Source organism: Diadema setosum, chromosome 7 (genome assembly GCF_964275005.1).
Source record: "Diadema setosum chromosome 7, eeDiaSeto1, whole genome shotgun sequence".
NCBI classification, from domain to species: domain Eukaryota; kingdom Metazoa; phylum Echinodermata; class Echinoidea; order Diadematoida; family Diadematidae; genus Diadema; species Diadema setosum.
The window spans coordinates 16,339,651-16,358,200 of NC_092691.1; the positions used below are offsets into that span (position 1 = coordinate 16,339,651).

At 39.1% G+C, this 18,550-nt stretch overlaps 1 protein-coding gene across 1 annotated transcript in view; it reads right to left on the reverse strand.

Annotated features, from left to right (window-relative positions):
* The window catches only part of LOC140230388 (tyrosine-protein kinase CSK-like), a 123,574-nt gene that overhangs the window by 21,134 nt on the left and 83,890 nt on the right, over nt 1-18,550 (reverse strand). The window contains exons 4-5 of the mRNA XM_072310537.1: nt 16,294-16,432; nt 4,280-4,345 (exon numbers count right to left, since the gene is read on the reverse strand). Of these exons, the coding sequence (XP_072166638.1) occupies nt 4,280-4,345; nt 16,294-16,432 (205 nt within the window). The remainder of the gene's footprint in view (nt 1-4,279; nt 4,346-16,293; nt 16,433-18,550) is intronic.

Genomic DNA, 18,550 nt, shown 5'->3' on the forward strand with positions numbered 1-18,550 from the left:
TTTAGAAAGGATGACACTACTGCTTTGAAAGTTGGCATTAATCATGGACAAAATGTTTTAATAAAGCATGCTCAATTTCAGCTTAATCTCATAATTCCTTCATTGTTGTTGCTCCAGTGGTTTACATCCTGTTTTTTGTCCCATTCATTGCACAGCTAGCACAGCTTGGTAAAGATTAAGTGCTTGAATGTAAGACCCTGTACTTCGGAGCCTCTTTTCTCAGTTCACACTTTTCTGGAGTGTGTGCTTTCTTCCAAATATTTAGGTAGGTTAGGAGAGTCGATTTGAATTGAGTTACACATCATTCTGAAGCTTAAAGTCTGCTCTTTTAGACTCCGCTCTTACCTAAAAAATCCATGTCTGACAACTTTTTGTTGGTTTTGTGATGCAGGGTCACAAATTAGTTTCATTTGTCGGAAATACATGCAATCGGAAATACATGCAATCGGAAAGATGGTACAAATGGTTTTCCATGAGGGCCAAATTTCAAATGCTTTCTTAACATACAGCTCAGATTTACACTTTTGCACACATTTTTTGAAGGAATTGACTTTTGTTTTATATGCTTCACCATCAGGCAAAATTTCATTCAATTTGATATATAATCGAGCAGCATGATTATACCTGATACTATGGTAGTGTTAAAAATTAATCTTTAGATTGCTCAGGAAGATGGCGGCTTCAAGCATCAAACATCAGAGGCACAAATGCACGTGTGGAATTTTTTTGTCCATCCATAGAAAATTGACAGCTTACTGGTATTGAATAATTATCAGGCATGAGACAGAGAAATGTAAAAAAAAAAAAAAAAGAGGAGGGGACTTTGTGAGAGAGCGGAGCGACTGAGCGGGGGGAGGGTGTGGGAGGGGGGTTTCCCCCCTCCGACGGTGAGGACTTTTTGAAATTTAAGGCATGAAAAAATTATTTTAATGCATCTTACAACTGAAATTTACTATTGTTAAGAGGTACATTTTACAGATAAACATTGTGATAATTGAACTCATGAATGACACTTGCAAAATCTAAAGGACCTAGGCCTACTCAAATGTGGGGCCATAATACATCACAGTAATGTACACCCAGGTGACGTCTTGCTGGATTCAGTTCATAAGGGTACAAAAAAAAGTGTTATAAATCACAGCTTAGCATTGTTGGCTTCCTTTATAGTTGATGAGTGCATGGCACATTGTACAAAACGCTCTCCCTGCCCTGCCTCTTCAGCTTTCTTTATCGTATCGCCCAAGCGAATCCTTGCGGCGGATGATGTATCACAAGTTCGAGGTCCCGAGGAAGTCGATTGACTAGCTGGCCTAGAAGACAAAACTGGTGCTGGGAGATCAACTTCATAGTCCAACCACTGCCACTTGAACTTATCGAGGGTCTTCATTTTCTCGTTGAAGAAAAAATACTCTCATCGGTCCACAAAATCACGATGACAAATGCAGTCACGCCAACCAAAGAGAACAGCATAGCTTCTATTCTCTTTGACGCCAACCATCAGTCCATCGTAATCAGCAGGAGGGATACAATAGCAGCGCATCGCGCTGAACGCTGCGGCAGCGCAGCATGCATCAATAGCAGCTACAGCCTCACACATGTGTGCATCACACCACACTGCAAGCTAGAAGTAGATCGACACGCACGTCTCACATCCACGCCACTTACTTGTACTTAGCAGCAAAGAGTGTAGAAGCGCATGTGCGCTCTATACTCTTTGCTTAGCAGTACATGTACTTGTATGTACAGTCCATTTCACGCATTATCATGCACGCAACATCACACAGCTGCCCGCTGACAAAAATGCACTAATCACCATTCACACAATGCAATGCCGATACATCACAGCTATTACGGTATCACACACGCAGCATCCGTTGCTTTATACGGTACTCGTCATAGTATGGCGAGATATGGTGGCTGCAAAAAAAAAGAAAAAAAAAAAGAAAAAGAGGAAAATCACGGAAAGTTTCCCGACTGTGTATTTTCCCCCCAGAATTTCAAAATCTGCGGAAATCCGCGGATCCGCGGAGAAATCTCATGCCTGAATTATAGCCAGCTGGAACTCCATCTCTTGAACCTCCATGTTAAGACTGTACCAATATGATCTACATGTACATACATACATAATATCTGGCATCTATGAAAATTGATTCTAATCGATAAGTTAGTTGAAAATTACAAAATTTTACAAAGAATTTTGTCACTGGCTCTGGTGTTGTACAATATAGAAGTGGTAGAGAGGACATAATGTGAATGGCAGATGGAACACACAGATTTTATTGTGGGGTGCTTCAAACTTACTAATTCTCAACATGCCTGATATGGAGAGTAGATACAACAACTTACCAGTACAACTTTTTTCCTTTTTTTTCTCCCATTCTATTTCATTTCAAACACATATAATTACAACATTAGAATACACATGATAACATAACTGAATGCAATAAAAAACAACTCATGAACAGTGATAGTTTTGTAAATTTCAAGACAAATACCAAAAAAGACAACAACAAAAAAAGTCAGGATTGGAGAGGACTGCTGAAAAGCAGAGCTTGTACACTGTAGTCTGCAGTCCCTTCATAAACTTGCCCATATTAACAATGAAACAAGCAGGAGGGGGAATGCTGTAATGCACAAGAACTGTGGATATAAATAAGTAAGTAAAACTAGGTACACATGTTGATTTAATACTCACACATCAGACTGTACAAATACAGTGTACACTACACTTGTATGCACTAAACCAAATTGCTTTTGTGGTGGCTTGAATTCTGCTTCGCTGCACATTGATGATTGGGCACTCTTACTGCTACTTAATACATTGCCTACAGGTCCCGCATGGAACTGAACAAAGTTTACAGGGGTTTTAATGTCTCACAGGTACTGGATTACCTCTTTAGAAATCGTCGAGAAGTCCCGGTTAACGAAAAATTTGACTTGCTAAATATTATACATGTTGTATATGGCATATACAGTATTTATGCACACTGAATTTCAGAATATGGTAACACAGCGATGATATGAACCAAGGAAAGAAGTGCACAATTTTTTGACATACCCACACATCAGATACACACCATACAGTTTACATACATGTATACATATTTCTGCGCACACAGGTTAAGGATGGCTATAAGGGCTCCCATCATTCACACATCATAAATAAGGCCCTGACACACTTTGCCGGATAGGCCCAACGTACAAGAAACATGCAATATTTTGCTCATCCATTGTTCAAATCGTCAATCTGGTGGACAAAGTGTAAAGTTTTCCGTTTTAGAGGAGTGTCCATGCAGAGTCTAGGGACTGAACAAAACATACAAACAAAGCACCCGAGGCAATTTTGTACAGGACAGTGGAACGTGCGCAAATGTATGAGAAACAATATAAACTGCATGCCCACCGGACAAATCACACAAAGAACAAAAAGGTGACACACGAAACGTACACTGAACATCAGAGAACCATGCGTATGCTTTTGATGTGCTGTACATAATAATACTAAGCAGTTCCTTCCATTCCATCTCTTGCAGCAACGAACTCTACAGGAGATCTAGTGGATGGAAACGTGTGGAAAACGACGAAGTACAGTACAGATACAGGAGAAAACATATAACTATTGGACAAGGGTCAGATCGTGCTATCCATTTTTGGCGAGAAAAAACTTTGTGCATGCACAAAGGTTTCTGGTCACTCTGACGGAAATCACCTGAACATAAACGTCCATACACGTGATAAAAAGGACATAAAATGCATTTTAACGAATATCAATGAATGCCACAAACCAACATTCATTTCTAATGCGTTTGCCCTACAGATCCGGCAAAGTGTGACAGGAGCATAGGGAGGCTCAAAAAAGCAATTAGGGAGATACTTGTGTGTTACATGCACTTCAATAAAGGAAAAACACGGTTTCCAAAATAAGGGAAACATTAGTATTCTTTTTGTCAAGAGATGACAGATATTCATATTGTCAGGGAGACTCCTGCAGAGTGAGATTGACTTGGCAGCCCTGAGAGATGGGAGAGGGGTGAGTGATAAGAGAGAGGGTTGGTTGCAGTGGCTCCAGGCTCCAGGGCCAGGATAAAGGGTCTGCGCAGTATATTCAGGTGAACACTGAGCACCACAGAAAAGAAAAGAAAAAATATGTTGCTTGAGAGAAAAAGCATCTTTACACATACCTGGTATCTTGACAGTAACATTTTTTATTTGCTCCCAGGCAATCCCATACATTGGAGAAGATACTTAATAGCATAAATGATACTGACTTGTTTTTTACCTCCAAAGAAACCATGGCCAATTTCTTCTCCAAGCTTGAGCTCATTTTTGTTCACAGCCCATGGACCTGCAATGCAAAGTATGAGTCATGACAATGTAGGAAAGGAATAAAAATACTACAGAATCTTAATGGGCATTTAACCCACAAAGAAAGTTGTTTTGTGAAAACTTTGCAGTGTAACACAAGTCAAATATGGCATTTCAGAAGGAAATGATAGGTACTAATCTCAGCTTCAGCAGTCATTAAAGGTAAAACAGAGTTCTTAGAGGGGCTCAAAACTCATCTTCCATCAACTGGAATTTGCCTTCAAAATATTGATAGGGTCTGCCATGAAACTTGTCTGTCTGATGCAATTTGTCAGGATAATTAATTGTTTTGGGTTATGTTCAGATCACAATTGTAAAACAATAAAGTTGGTGCACCCAGCTTTTATTCCTGGTGAGAAAAGGAGCTGTCAGCATGCTTTTTTGGTTAATATTTCAAATTTCATTGTTACCCAACTGAAATAATGTTATCACAGCGTTATGTCACACATTTGTTATGCATATGTGTCCATTTTAGAGCAAATATCGACAGTTTCTGCAGGTATATGGAAACTATGTTTTACCTTTAATATTACATATGTACACAAAGTAGTCATCATGAACTCTGATGTCCCAAGCATAGTAACTTCTCATTTCTCATGTGCTTTTGTATCTGTGCAAATTAACTCGCATTTCAGTTTTCAGTGAAATTAAAGATGAGACACACTGGTCAAGCGCTCACCTAAATAGCACAGAGTCACAAGGTAAAGCACCATTTTGAGAACAGAGTGGCATTACAACCATGTCAAGAAAGTAACTAGTAAAGATGTCTATAATATTGTATGATGTTACCAACACTAAAGCAGTTTTAAAGCTTCAACATGGTGTCAGATTTGCTCAATATCCTTACAGACCTGCAGTTTGTGTTGCATTATTTCAAAGTCACAACATCATTCCTTTTTGGTGAACTTTTCTTTAGAGCCACCTCCTACAAACAATGATTGATGACTCATCTCTTGATGATTTTTTTTTTTTTTTTTTTTTCATTTTGAACTCTTTATCTCCTACGGCTGATCTTTTGGTATGACTCAATTTTTATACCTCCACAATGTTACAGGAGGAATTTTGTTTTTGGGTTGTTCACCTGTTCGTCCTTTCATCCATAATCAATTTTGTGGATGAAGTAACTTAAGAATCATTTGAGACATCCACATGAAACTTAGCATATGTAGGTATGAATGGACAAATCTGCATCAATCCACTTAAAGGTGCATGCGCTCAAGTCAAAGGTCAAGGTCAAATTCTAAAGTTATACCATTTTCCTTGTATCTCAGCAATCCTTGAAGGTATTTCATGAAACTTACTTAATACATGTATTACAAGACGAGATTCTTTAGGGAAGGTTTTGGGCCATGGGGTCAAAGGTCAAGTAAGAGCAGTAATTTTTTTTTTTCTCCATATCTCTGATATGGCTCAAGGTATCTTTATGAAATTTTGTATATATACATGGTACACGTATTGCCTGACAATGATTCTGTTGGGATATTTTGGGTCATGAGGTCATAGGTCAAGCTAAAATGCTAAAATTACACTATTTGATGCTGAAATTAAAATTGGAAAGGACTCATTAGATAAATTCAGTTTGTGTGCTATTGTTTATGTTGATGTCTATTTCACCCATAACTGAGGGGCTTCAGTGTGCCGAACAGTAGTTCAAATATGACGTGATCATGCATCACAAACCAAACTAAAAGTCACACAACCCAATTTTACGTGAGGACTCAAAATAGGTGAAATTTGTCAACCTAGTCGATCTCTATTTTTTTTTCTGAGAGAGCAATTCTTTTACATTTATAATTCTTCAGTTTGAGATAATAAAATGAATGGGAAATTTTGTTTTCGGCATTTTTTTCAGGAACACTTGGTTTTTTTTCTTGGATAATGTGATTAGGCATACTCTAAGACACCCCTTTTCATTTCTAAACCAGAAATGTCACTATGGCGACTGGTATGCCTCTGCCATAAGACATGGTTCTCTCAACAGGTCTATTATGCCTTGACAATGTTGAGACGACAGTTTCACTTCATTGGCAAAATTAAATAAATAAATAAAATGACATATTTTTCACATATGTGTTGAGTGTTTACTTTGCTTCAACTAGGTTTTATTTTGGATGGATGGCTAAACGGTTTTAACTCTTTATGTGCCATGTTCGCACGTCTGACTCATTCGACAGCGTGTCAACTTGGCATATTCTGCTCAAATGCACAAACCCGCCCAAACCGATCAATAAATCGCCAAATGCCACGGTACAATGAAAGCGTTTATCACACTTTCGTTCCTCTCACATATACATGTAGCTTGCATTTTATGTTGTGATTGACTAACAAGCGGTGTTCCCTATCGGAATTAGGTGTAAATTCTAAGTTACTGTCACTGTTTTGTGTGCAACAGTCATGCCTTTACAGTAATTTAGCTATCCGAGTCATTTGAAAGAAAAACAACCATAGATTTGTCATACACGTTACATCAATGTAAAGCTTGGCAGTTTCTCTACAACTTTATTCACTTTATGAGCAGCTGAACAAAAATCTATAGAAGTGACATAGCTTTGAAAAACAGAATGTTTTCTTAAAGCATGACATTGTTGGTGTCTCAGAAAAATGTGGCACATAGGGGGTTTCAACCATGGCACATAAAGAGTTAATAAGAGAGCAGGTACACATATTTGAGGATTTGAGCATTTTCACTTCCTTGTCCTTTGACCCCCTGGCCTATAATTCTTCAAATAATATCTAACTGGTAACATCCATTTTCATAATACTAGTACTCTGAGCTAATTTCAAAATATGGGAAAAATTGTATTTTAACACTTTCCCTTTGACCCCATACCCAAAATCTTCCCTTACAGAATCATTGAGCAATAATGCATGCATATAACTGGTTTTATTAATTTTATGCATTAAGTAACCTACAATGCATGAAGAGAATGTGTAATTTCAGCATTTAATAGTAGAAATTTGGCATTTTAATCTGCCCTTTGACCATTAAACTTTGACCCCATGTCCTAAAAATTCTGAAAAGAATCACTGTCAGACAGTTTCATAAAGTTTAGTTTGTAATACCTTGAGCCATTTCCGAGATAAGGAGAAATCAGAAATGTCGCTATGGCGACCGGTATATGCCTCCGCCATAATGCATAATTCTCCTAAAAGGTTTATAGTACAATACCTTGACAATGGAAAATGGAAACCTAAAATGTTGTTTGTGTAACACAATCTCTGCACAAACACAAGTATCACTGGGAATAATGCAAAGTCATTTGTAAGGCATTATGGGGGTCTGAAACTGATAATATTACGTTGAAACAGCAACTTATTGCCCACAAAACACAGAGACACTTGAAATCAACATTTATCCCCAGACAACAGTATTCATTCATTGCCTTTGTATTCCTTTCATCTATTACCGATTAGTCAAACTCTAAGGATTAAACAAGAGACCTGGGGTCTCTTAACCCCAGGTCTCTCACCAAAGTATCGCAAGTTCACCTTCCACACATTCTGTCGGACTCTTACTTGACAACACTGCAAACTTGGGGGGGGGGGGGTGGGAGTGGGGCAGCTTTGAAAGCTTGGGGCATAAATCATAGTGTCCATTTGAATATTCCATCACACTGGCAAAAATATCTGCCAAGTACACTGTACTTTAAGAGAGGTTGACTATGCAGTTTGAAAAACAAGAGACCTGTGGGTCTGGCGCTCACCTGAGTATCGTAAGTTCACTTCCATGCATTCTTGCAGACTCTTACCTGAGAGCATTGGAAACTTGGGGCAGGGGGCAACTTTGAGAGCTGGGGGCATGGTGTCCATTTGCATATTCCATCACACTGGTAAAAATACCTGCCCAGTAGACTGTACTTTATATAATGTTGGACTATGCAGTTTGGGGGGAAAAAAAAGACTTAAAGCTCTATCAATTCTGATTCTAGGGATGCTACATGTACCTGCCAAGTTTGGTGAAAATCGGTCATGGGATTCTCATGAAGAAGATGAAAATGTAAAAAGTTTACGCTCGACGCACGACACACGACGGACGAAGAACGATCGCAATAGCTCACTTGAGCCTTTGGCTCAGGTGAGCTAAAAAAGACCTAAAGTTCCATCACTTCAGGGCCCCATTTCATAAAACTTGTTATCAGTGACAACTGCCTCACTTTTATGACAAATTTGCACTTAGCCAATCAGCTGCGAGGATTTCAGTAGCTTATTACAGCTATGACAACTTGTCACTGATAACAAATTTTATGAAACAGGCCCCTGATGGTAGAAAAGAATATTTCTCAAACTTCCTTAATTTGGGAGGTTTGGGCCCCCTAGGGCCCCCAAGAGGAGCATGGTGCCCATTCAAACAAATTGAGATCCTATCCCCCTAGGAATGCTACCTGCCAAGTTTGGTGAAAATTCATAATGTTGTTTTCACAAAGAGGATGAAAATGTATGCTCTAGGCCTGCATTTGGATCCCTCCACCTACCCCAGGCTTCAAAGGGGGGGGGGGGGGGGGCACCCCTGGATCTGCAATGAACAAACTTGAAACTGCAGTTATCAATGTACTAACTCATAGCATTAACTCTGCCTTATCACTTCTGGTTCTGAAAAAGATTTGTAAGTATACCTTTAACTGTTTACCTTTTTAACTGTATACCTTTTTACCTGTTTTCCTTTGGGAGCAGTGATTTACAACATGTTCAAGATATCACTTTTGATGTATATGTGTAGGTCAGTTGTATCGCAAAACATCCTACCATATAACATTTTTGCACTAAAGCCTTAGATATAAGGAGATATCACTATTTTTCTTATTAAACCATAACTTGTAGGCCGTTTAGTGTAGAAACATTTTTATTATAACTATTGTTCACATTTAGTGTATTTAACAACACTTAACATTGATTATACCATATGTCCCCCCCCCCAAAAAAAAAAAAAAAAAAAAAAAATTACAACGGGACCCTCCATAATGATATCTTTGAAAATAGTGAATCAATCTAAATACAAATTCAGGGTATGAAACTAACTCATTGCCCACATCTTACAGAAAACCCCATTCGATTTGCTTCAGAGGAATTTTGTAGAGCATGTCAGGAATCTCTTCCTTCCAAGTTCTGTCTATTGTTTTCACACACAAGAGCATCGCAGTGCTAAAATTGGAAGAATCAGACTCGTGACATGCTCTACAACATTCTACATTTTTCTGTGACCGCTTAACCAAATTGAATGGGGTTTTCTGCAAAATAGAGCTAAGATGCTATATTTTAAGACCCTGAAGTAGCATTTAGACAGGTCAATCATATTGGGTGTTATCAATTCGAAAATCTGATTGTAATTTTTTTTTGGACATACTGTACTGGTTCAAATTTTTACATTTGGTTGTTTCTATCCCTAACTCACACTTCTAGAACTATTTTGAAGCACTAATGCTGGGTTTTCGTTTTTCTGCAAATGGTAAATTATGCCATTAATAATTTGTTGGGCCCCCATCCAGGGCCCTCAAGGGGAGTGTGGTACCTGTTCAACAAATTGAGATCCTAACCCCCTAGGTATGCTGCTACCTGCTAAGTTCTGTGAAAATCCATCATGGGGTTTTCAAAAGAAGATGAAAATGCACAATTTAGGCCCCCATTTGGACTCCTCCAAACCCCTCCCCTGGGTGTAAAGGGGGTTATCCCTGCCGCCATAAACAAATTTAAACTACAGTCATCAACAGGCCCGGTGGAACAGATTTCAAAGTGGGGGGGGCACCATCAGCTTCCTCGGAACCATTCCTCACCCCCCATCCCCTGTTGCAGACGCAATTTCGCTGGTCTTCGTCACTTTTCGGTCAGTTCACAAGGGAGCACTCTGATCGAACATGGGAGGGGAAGTGTTAGAGGGAAGTCTCATCCCCCTCTCGTACAGGAGAACTCATTGCGTCCTCAGTGCAGAAATTATAATTAGGCCTATTTGCATCCTTATCGCGGAAATTCAACGGTATGGTGCAGCCCCATCGATTCATTTTCATGATGGGGGGGGAGGGGCAAACTTTGAATATCTGTGCATGCCAGGGAGTGTGGAGCGACCAGGGAGGTGAGGGTGTGGGAGGGGGGTATTCCCCCTCCACACCAGGGAGATTTTGCATTTTCAGACCTCAAATTCAGTGATCTGGTACACACTTTTTCTGAAATTTTTGAATATTTTTTTTCCTACTAAAAAGTAAGAAAACTATTCATAGATTACAGATAACTCAATAACTTACTGTATACGCCAAATATTTCGCGAGGTTTTTATTTTCGCAAATTTTGCGAGTCAGCTGCTATTTGCGAAATTAAAAACACATGAAAATATTGACTCTAATGCCGATATGAATGTGACATACGAGTATAATATTTCTCCGCTCAGTACAAGACTCCAAGATCGCGAATTTAACCACTCGCGAACTTGTCGGGAAGTCCCGATTCCCGAAAATTTAGACTCGCGAAATATATGGCGTATACAGTAATCGCGGTAACTCAGCTTTTCTTCCGTGTGTGCGACACCATTGTGTAAGCCTTGCGATAACTAGAATTATCACTGAAGGTGATTAATACCCCCGCCCCTAGTGTTGCTTTATAGTATGTGATGTCATGAGGGCAATGACGTTAACACCAAGTTTGTGCATTTGTCGAATTGGAAACAGAGTAATTTTAGTTTACTGTACAATTACAGAGTTGACACTGAGTATAAAACTTACAGCAAATGCAAACATGCTTTCCCCCAGCATCACTACACTAAAAGACCATCATACACACCAAATTTGACCTTCATAGCTTGAATGGTTTATATTGATACAAAAATGAGTGGTTACCATGGCAACACATTTTTCTTACATTAACACATTGGTGTCTTGCATAACTACACCTCCCGGTCATCATACATACTAAATTTGACCTTAATTGCTTGAATGATATGGAAGTTATTCAATCCACAAGGTTTTGGATAAAAATTATGGTTACCATGGCAATGGTTTGTGTGACAAACACAGAAATTATGTGTTCCACATCTATACCTCAGGGTCATAATGCCTACCAAATTTGATTTCAACTGTTTCAAAACTGTGGAAGTTGTTCTCTCCACAAGATTTCGAAGAAAATATGCAGTTACCATGGCAACGCTTTGTCAAGTACAAACACAAAGAGTGTCTTGCATAACTACACCTATAGATCATCATAGATACCAATTTTGAAATTGATTGCTTAAATACTATGAAAGTTATTCATTCCACAAGGTTTTGGTAAAATTATGGTTACAATGGCAACGCATTGTCCGACAAACACAAAAAAAAAAAACATGTCTTGCACATCTATACCTCAATATCATCATTTACCCTAAGTTTCATTTAAATTGCTTCAAAACTGTAGGAGGAGTTCGCGATGCAAGATTCTTCAACAGACCGACCGACCGACCGCCCACCCACCCTACCAACATCACGGTGATTCCTATATACTCCCTTCACACTATGTGTGGCGGGGGTATAAATAATTATGGAAGCTGACGATGGGGAAGTTGACGAGGAGGGGGGGGGAGGATGTAGGGGTTGCCGCCTCCCACACGATGGAGCTTTTGCATTTTTAGACTTGAAATAGAACGATCTGATGCATACTTGTGTGGAATATTCGTAAAACTGTCAATCCCCTAAGTATGCATGCCGAGTCTAAACCTATGGATAGGAACCAAGCGGAGGAAAGGTAAATTAAAAATTACCAAGCTGGGGAGGGTGAGGGAGGGGATATCTCCCCTCCACACAAGGGAGCTTTAATTAGGTCTATTTGCCTCCTTACTGCGGAAATTCAACGGTATGGTTCAGCGGCGTCAATTCGTTTTCATGATGGGGAGGGGGGCAGAACTTGGGGTTGGAGTTGGAATATCTGTGCAAGGGAGGGCGGAGCAACAGAGCAGGGGAGAGGGGTATCTCCCCTCCCACACCAGGGACATTTTTAGACCTGAAATTCGATCTGATTTAGTTTTGTTAGAACAGTCACAATTATTTGTAATAAAGCCAAGCAAGAAAGTACAAATTCAAGATATTTATGAATGACAATTAACCATGGTATGAGCCGGCTCTTATTCAGCATGTGAATTGATCCGATCTACTATTGTATACTATGTGTATGGATCTGTTTAGTGGTCACATTTAATTATGAGCACAAAACAGTGGGCATGGAATGGAAACGTGACAAATTAAAATCCATGTACATTCTTACAAAACTGGATAACAATAATATGTTATCAAGGTATGTATTATTTAAAAAAAAATTAAAAAAAAAACTGAATTCTTAAATTGTTGCATGTTTACCTCATTTACTGATCACTTGATTTGAAATGATTATTGTGCAATGTACCCAAATCTGAGGAAAAATGAGGGACGAACTGCCAGATTTTCATCAAAATGACATACATATTTTTCACCAAAAAATACACCTAAAAGGGGATGGTCATACTACGCCAAGAACGGTTGCCAACTTCCAGCAACCAGACATTAATGACAAAAATCGACAACCAATCAGGGACCAAACCCCAAAATTTTGATTGGCCAGCTTCTGAAATTTGAAAATAAGTACCAATTCATCTGAAGATGGCTGTGTTATTCTTTGATGTTCAATTAAATGTATATATATTAGAAGGAGCAGAATGAGCAGAATTGTAGTTAATTCTATTTATTCTCACACAACAAGCATAAGTCTATAAGGTCAACTATTCATCTTCAGTTCTCTAAGCTCCCCTCTTAACACTGGCGTAGCCAGAATTTGATCTTAGGGAGGTGGTTAGTATGTGAGGGAGTGAAGCGACAAGCCCAAGCGAGCGGAGCAAGGGGGGGGGGGGGTGGTGTGGGGGAGAGAAGGTGTGGGAGGGGGTGTCCCCTTCAACGATGAGAACTTCTTGCATTTTGATGTTGTAAATGGTTCAATTTGATGCATGTTTTTGCATGTTTTCTCGACATAACAGCCCCACTGGTTTAAAGGGGAAGACTAGTAACTGATCAGTGGGAATCAGTGGAAATACTGGGAGATGATTGTTCCAATCCTTATGGGATTCATTCAAGAGTACATTATCATATCTATTGTTGTGTGAAAACTATTTGCTTCAGAATGGTCTCATATTCAAGTAATGTGCAGTTTAATGTTTCCAGGTAAGCGTCCCTGGTCAGTGACGGGGCATTAATCTGCACATTACTTGAATATGAGACCGTTCTGAAGCAAATGATTTTCACACAACAGTAGATATATAATGTACACTTAAATGAATCCCACAAGGATTGGAACAATCATCCCCCAGCATTCACACTGATTCCCACTGATCAGGTACTAGCCTTCCCCTTTAAGGGTAGCATCATTTTGATGTAGATTATTTTTAACAATTTTGCCTATAGAAATGTTACCATTCTGATAAATTTACTGTATTAATTCTTACAATGAATATCATGAACACTATCTGTCAAACAGAAAAAGCAAGAAAATGAGGGTGTAGGAGAGGGGTATTTCTCGTCCCACAGGAGGGTGATTCAACACATTTTCAGGCCTGACATTCAGCAATCTGGTGCAAACTTTTGGTGAAATACTTAGAATGTTATTTCCAACGCCCCCCCCCCAAAAAAAAATGGAAACAAGTGTTGTTGTTGTTTTTTTTTTTCACCTAAGTGTTACTTTATAGCTAAATCATGGAATCTCACCTCTTATTCCGCGTGTGTATCATCATCACTATGTAGTAGTGTGTACAAGGTCTAATGGAACTTTTACGCTTTTAGAATCGAAACATAGTGATCTGAAGCATTACTTTATTTGGAAAATTCAGAAATTGTCATTCCCCAAAGTGTGCTAAGTCTATAGAGGGTACCATATTCAACAAAATCAATGGTGAACACTTGTTTTGGAATATCTGGAAATATGTCAATCAGAGAAATGTAGCAAATATACACGTGAAAGGAGACAAGGCAGGAGGATAATAATGATAATTAATAAGTATAATAATAGCACCCCTAGCTACGCCGGTGCCAGGTGTTAAAACGTGATATAAATCTTTGTAGTCTGGCTCGTGATTGCAGGCTTGCAGACCGGCTGTATGACTGTGTTGATACACGCACTATCTTCGTAGTCCTGCTCGCAACTGCAGGGTGTACATGACTGTGTGGCACTGATTAACGAGCTGCTGGCATGGACATTGAAGCGTGCTCAGCGTACTTCGCTTCAGTATTCAATCCAGTCGGTACATGGATCAGTGTCCATACGTGCCAGCTCTCTAGGGAGCAACTACAGCACTTACTTGCGATGCATATTGTCTGCTCGCTACAAAGAGCAAAGCTTTCCTCATGTGCATTGTGCGATCTTTTAGTATGTATCTTGCAATAACTTGTGCTGGATTTTTGTGCAACTCTGAGCAATGATGTTGCCCATCTGGTCCATGTTCCACGCTGTCCCGTTTAAAAAAAAAAAAAAAAAAAAAAGTTGCAGGGGTGTGCTCGTGTATTGCACCCGTCCTCGATCAGCACTGTGTTTAGTGTGCACCATCTTTCTTTTAGAGATCAAAACTGTGCAAAAAAAAAGCCCAAAAAATGGGGGTTGGCCCCCATTTTTGGGGCTTTTTTTTTGCACAGTTTTGGTGCGCCCCCCCCCCCCCCTACGAAGAGACTTAATAGGCGATTATAGGTATAGCTGATCACCATGACTTAATTATTGATTTAGTCAAAACAAAAAACACAGGACGAGGCTGGTTTCCGGTACTGTCTGCTTATAAACAATACAATACATAAAGCAAAACAAACAACAAAAACACGAATGTACTAGTACACGATTGTTTGCCACAGCCACGGAAGCGTAGTCTGCTAGTGCGCCGCAGTATGATTAGCGCTACAGCCGCTGAATTAGAAGTATGTTTGCAACAGAACCACAAAATATGCAGTTGTTTTGCATTGTACTGACGAAAGTAGGTCGATAGATCTAGCACATCTCGAGCTCAACGAAAATCTGCATATACGCGTACCGTGAAGATCCTGCACAATACGTAGGATCTTAGATCTAACGTTGGTATTCATTGACATGGAAATTCTGACACAGAGGATTTTCTGCAGTGCCCGTGCAGTGGGACTGTCCAAGGTGAAGGTCGTGTTTTGTATGCATTATTTCAAGTCTTGTATGTTTCGTGTATGATCGGCTTTGTAAAGAATAGGTCGCAAGTCTACATGTCGAAATTCTAGACCTAGTAGACACTCTAGTCAGTGTGCGGTAAGTACAAACGACCCGCTGTAACATCACTTAGGACTGTTGGTTAGAAAGATCTTACTGTCGTACTCAGTGCTGTAGAATTAAACTCTTTACTTTCTGTAGAGGCCTACTAAACCATTAATTAATATGAATTGACGAACTAGCTCTACGTAGGCCTACACACGTCAGAAATCACTGGTTTCCTTGCGTATTCTTTGGCAAGATATGCATAGCACACAGTCGCAGTTCCAGCGGTCGGTTACTTGCCCTCGCTGGCGATGGCTTGATGGGCAGGCCGAGGCACCGGGCGCGCAGGGTGGGATTGAGACTGCTGTCTAGGTGTTTGCGTGCAACAGTTGCGTAAGCAATGCATGCCGATCGTGAATTTCATGCAAAGAAAACACCCTAACTAGATGAAAAGAAACGCATAACCAAATGTTACAGAAAGTGAGCAGTTAACAGACAAACATTTGTGAAAACTTAAAGTTGATTTGGGAGGAAGTTAAAGTTGATTTCAACTTTGGGTCTCTTGATAAAACGGACTTGAAGTTGATTGGAAGTTAATCATTGATTAATGGACTTAGAGTTGATTTGAGAGGTTAATCATAGATTATCTTGACTTAAAGTTAATTTTATCTTTTGAAGAAACGGGGCCCAGGTGAGCTAATAATTTTCTTTTGCTTGCGCATTCTTTCTAGAACTTGCAATGAGGCAAACCTGTCATAAGGGTCTTCATATTGTTTTGATCAGCGTCTTTTGATTTGAAGGAGCTCTGTCCATCCATAATGCGATCTGACTTCCTCTCCACAGCCATCTTCAGGTTGCACACCAAGCCATCTGCATCCTCTTTATAATGCTGCATGAAAACAAAACATACGTCACTGCTACCAATACATCTTTTAATACAGTGGTCACTCGGGAGGGGTCAGGAGACAAATTTTACTCCCATCTAAGCAGGGCTCCCGATTATATAAAGCAGTGGCTGATATTAGCCCCTGCAAACTACCCACACAAAATGAAGCCGAGTATGTGGGCATTACACTAAGTAAAACCATGAACAGTTATACAAATTGTAAATCCCACTGATATCCATGGCAACAAGTACACCAACGATACAATATGCAGACACAAAAATTGATAAGAAAAAAGGACACAAAAGTCCCATGGTTTGGGCAAATGCATCACCAAAACAAATCTTCATTCATTGATCCATTAAATTAGCCCACACTATATAAAGTAATGATGTCAATGACCTGCAGAAAGAGAAGCAGCATTGACAACTTAAACATGTTTCTGTTGATTTGATGTTATTTCTCTTCATGGATACAGCAGAATCTTATGATCCAGTATATATGGAATAATGAAGGTTTGTGTAACTTTTCCATGTTACCGACAAAACAGAGTGGGAATAACAGATTTTAGGAGGAAACTTTACAGTGTGTGCAGAATAGAACTATGGTGTATTGAAATGCACATGAAAACTAATGCATGGGAATGATCGTAGTCACAGTTTACAGTATTTGTACAACTGAAGAGTTTTGCATGGAGTCAAAAACGTGCTGGTATCATCCATTGCGCATGTGCAGTTCACTGAAAATGTACCAGACTGCACCAAAGTTAATTCATAACACTAAAGCCTATTTTCCATCACTACGTGTATATATGCATCCCTCATGTGTAGGTTACTTCAGGTATAAAAGATAGCGTAGACAGCAACGCAGCGTATGCCTTGAAGGGCGAGGTTGTTTACAGTAACCATGTGCAAGTCAATGTCAATATCAACAATTTCCTTTACCGAGTTGGTTCCCAACTAGGTGAGTGATTGGAGAAAAGCTGGTAGTATTTCCTGCCATTTTCATGCAATTTGGTATTACAGTGGAAAACAAAATATCTCTACATGGGTATGAAAGTACAATGTAGGAATGCACGTCAGTGACACTTCATTTCCCCCCTAGGTTGAGTAATCACACACAAATTTGAGAAAGATCTAGAGCTTGAAATATTTTGTTTGTCAGAGCATATTTCTACAGACTTCTATAGTTAAACTTTGTAATCTGCTTTATTCTGTTATCAGCAGGGACTGGTTCTGAATGCGTTGCACTCTTCTACTACTAGTGGACAAGTGGATCATGCAACCCTATGAGAGAGGTGAATTCCTGACAAGGCTTTGAGCTCATTGATTGACTGGAAAGCTGTAAGTATCAATCCTTAAAATTTTCTGAAAGTTAATTATTTAAAAGGTTATTCTATGTATCATCTATACCCAGTTTTAGAACTCAAACATACTATTGTGGGAAGGGAAAAAAAAATTTGGTGGGGACGTGGTGGTAGTGGTATTTAAATCACAATATCTATACATGGTACATTTTTATCCTTATGATGACACGTCATGTACTTTGAATGCTTATTTTCCTGATACCAAGTGTGAAATTTTTGTGAATTTATATTTTTTCTAGTGTCTCAAATCTGCCTCCCTCAGACAAAATATAAATTCTTCTCTTTCTTCTTTGTAAAGGATTGTCCCATACTTTTAGTTAGTATTATGTGATGCAGCATTGGCAAATCAAGATCAAAAAAATTGCATGATATATGTCATATGAATCCAAAACCCTGAACGTACAGAAAGCTCTTTCAAAACCAAAGTTGATTTTAAGTCAAATAACGGCCAATGCAAGTGTCGGTATGGAAACCAAAAATGCAAGTAAATATTTAACTTAAAAGTTATCACCATTGCCCATCATTTTTTTTTATTAAGTCCTGAGAGATTTGACTTCATTAATTGGCAGAGTGACTTCTATTTGCAACATGCATTTGTCTTAAGTTAAAGGGTGTGTGCAGTTCTGGTCGAGTTGAGGATTTAGCTTATTAACGTTTTGCAAGATATTCAGAAACCACTCTATGAGATGTCAAAGAGAATGCAGTTCTAAGGGGTATCAAAAGTTTATTCGATGAAAATCAGTTTTGAAATGGCTGA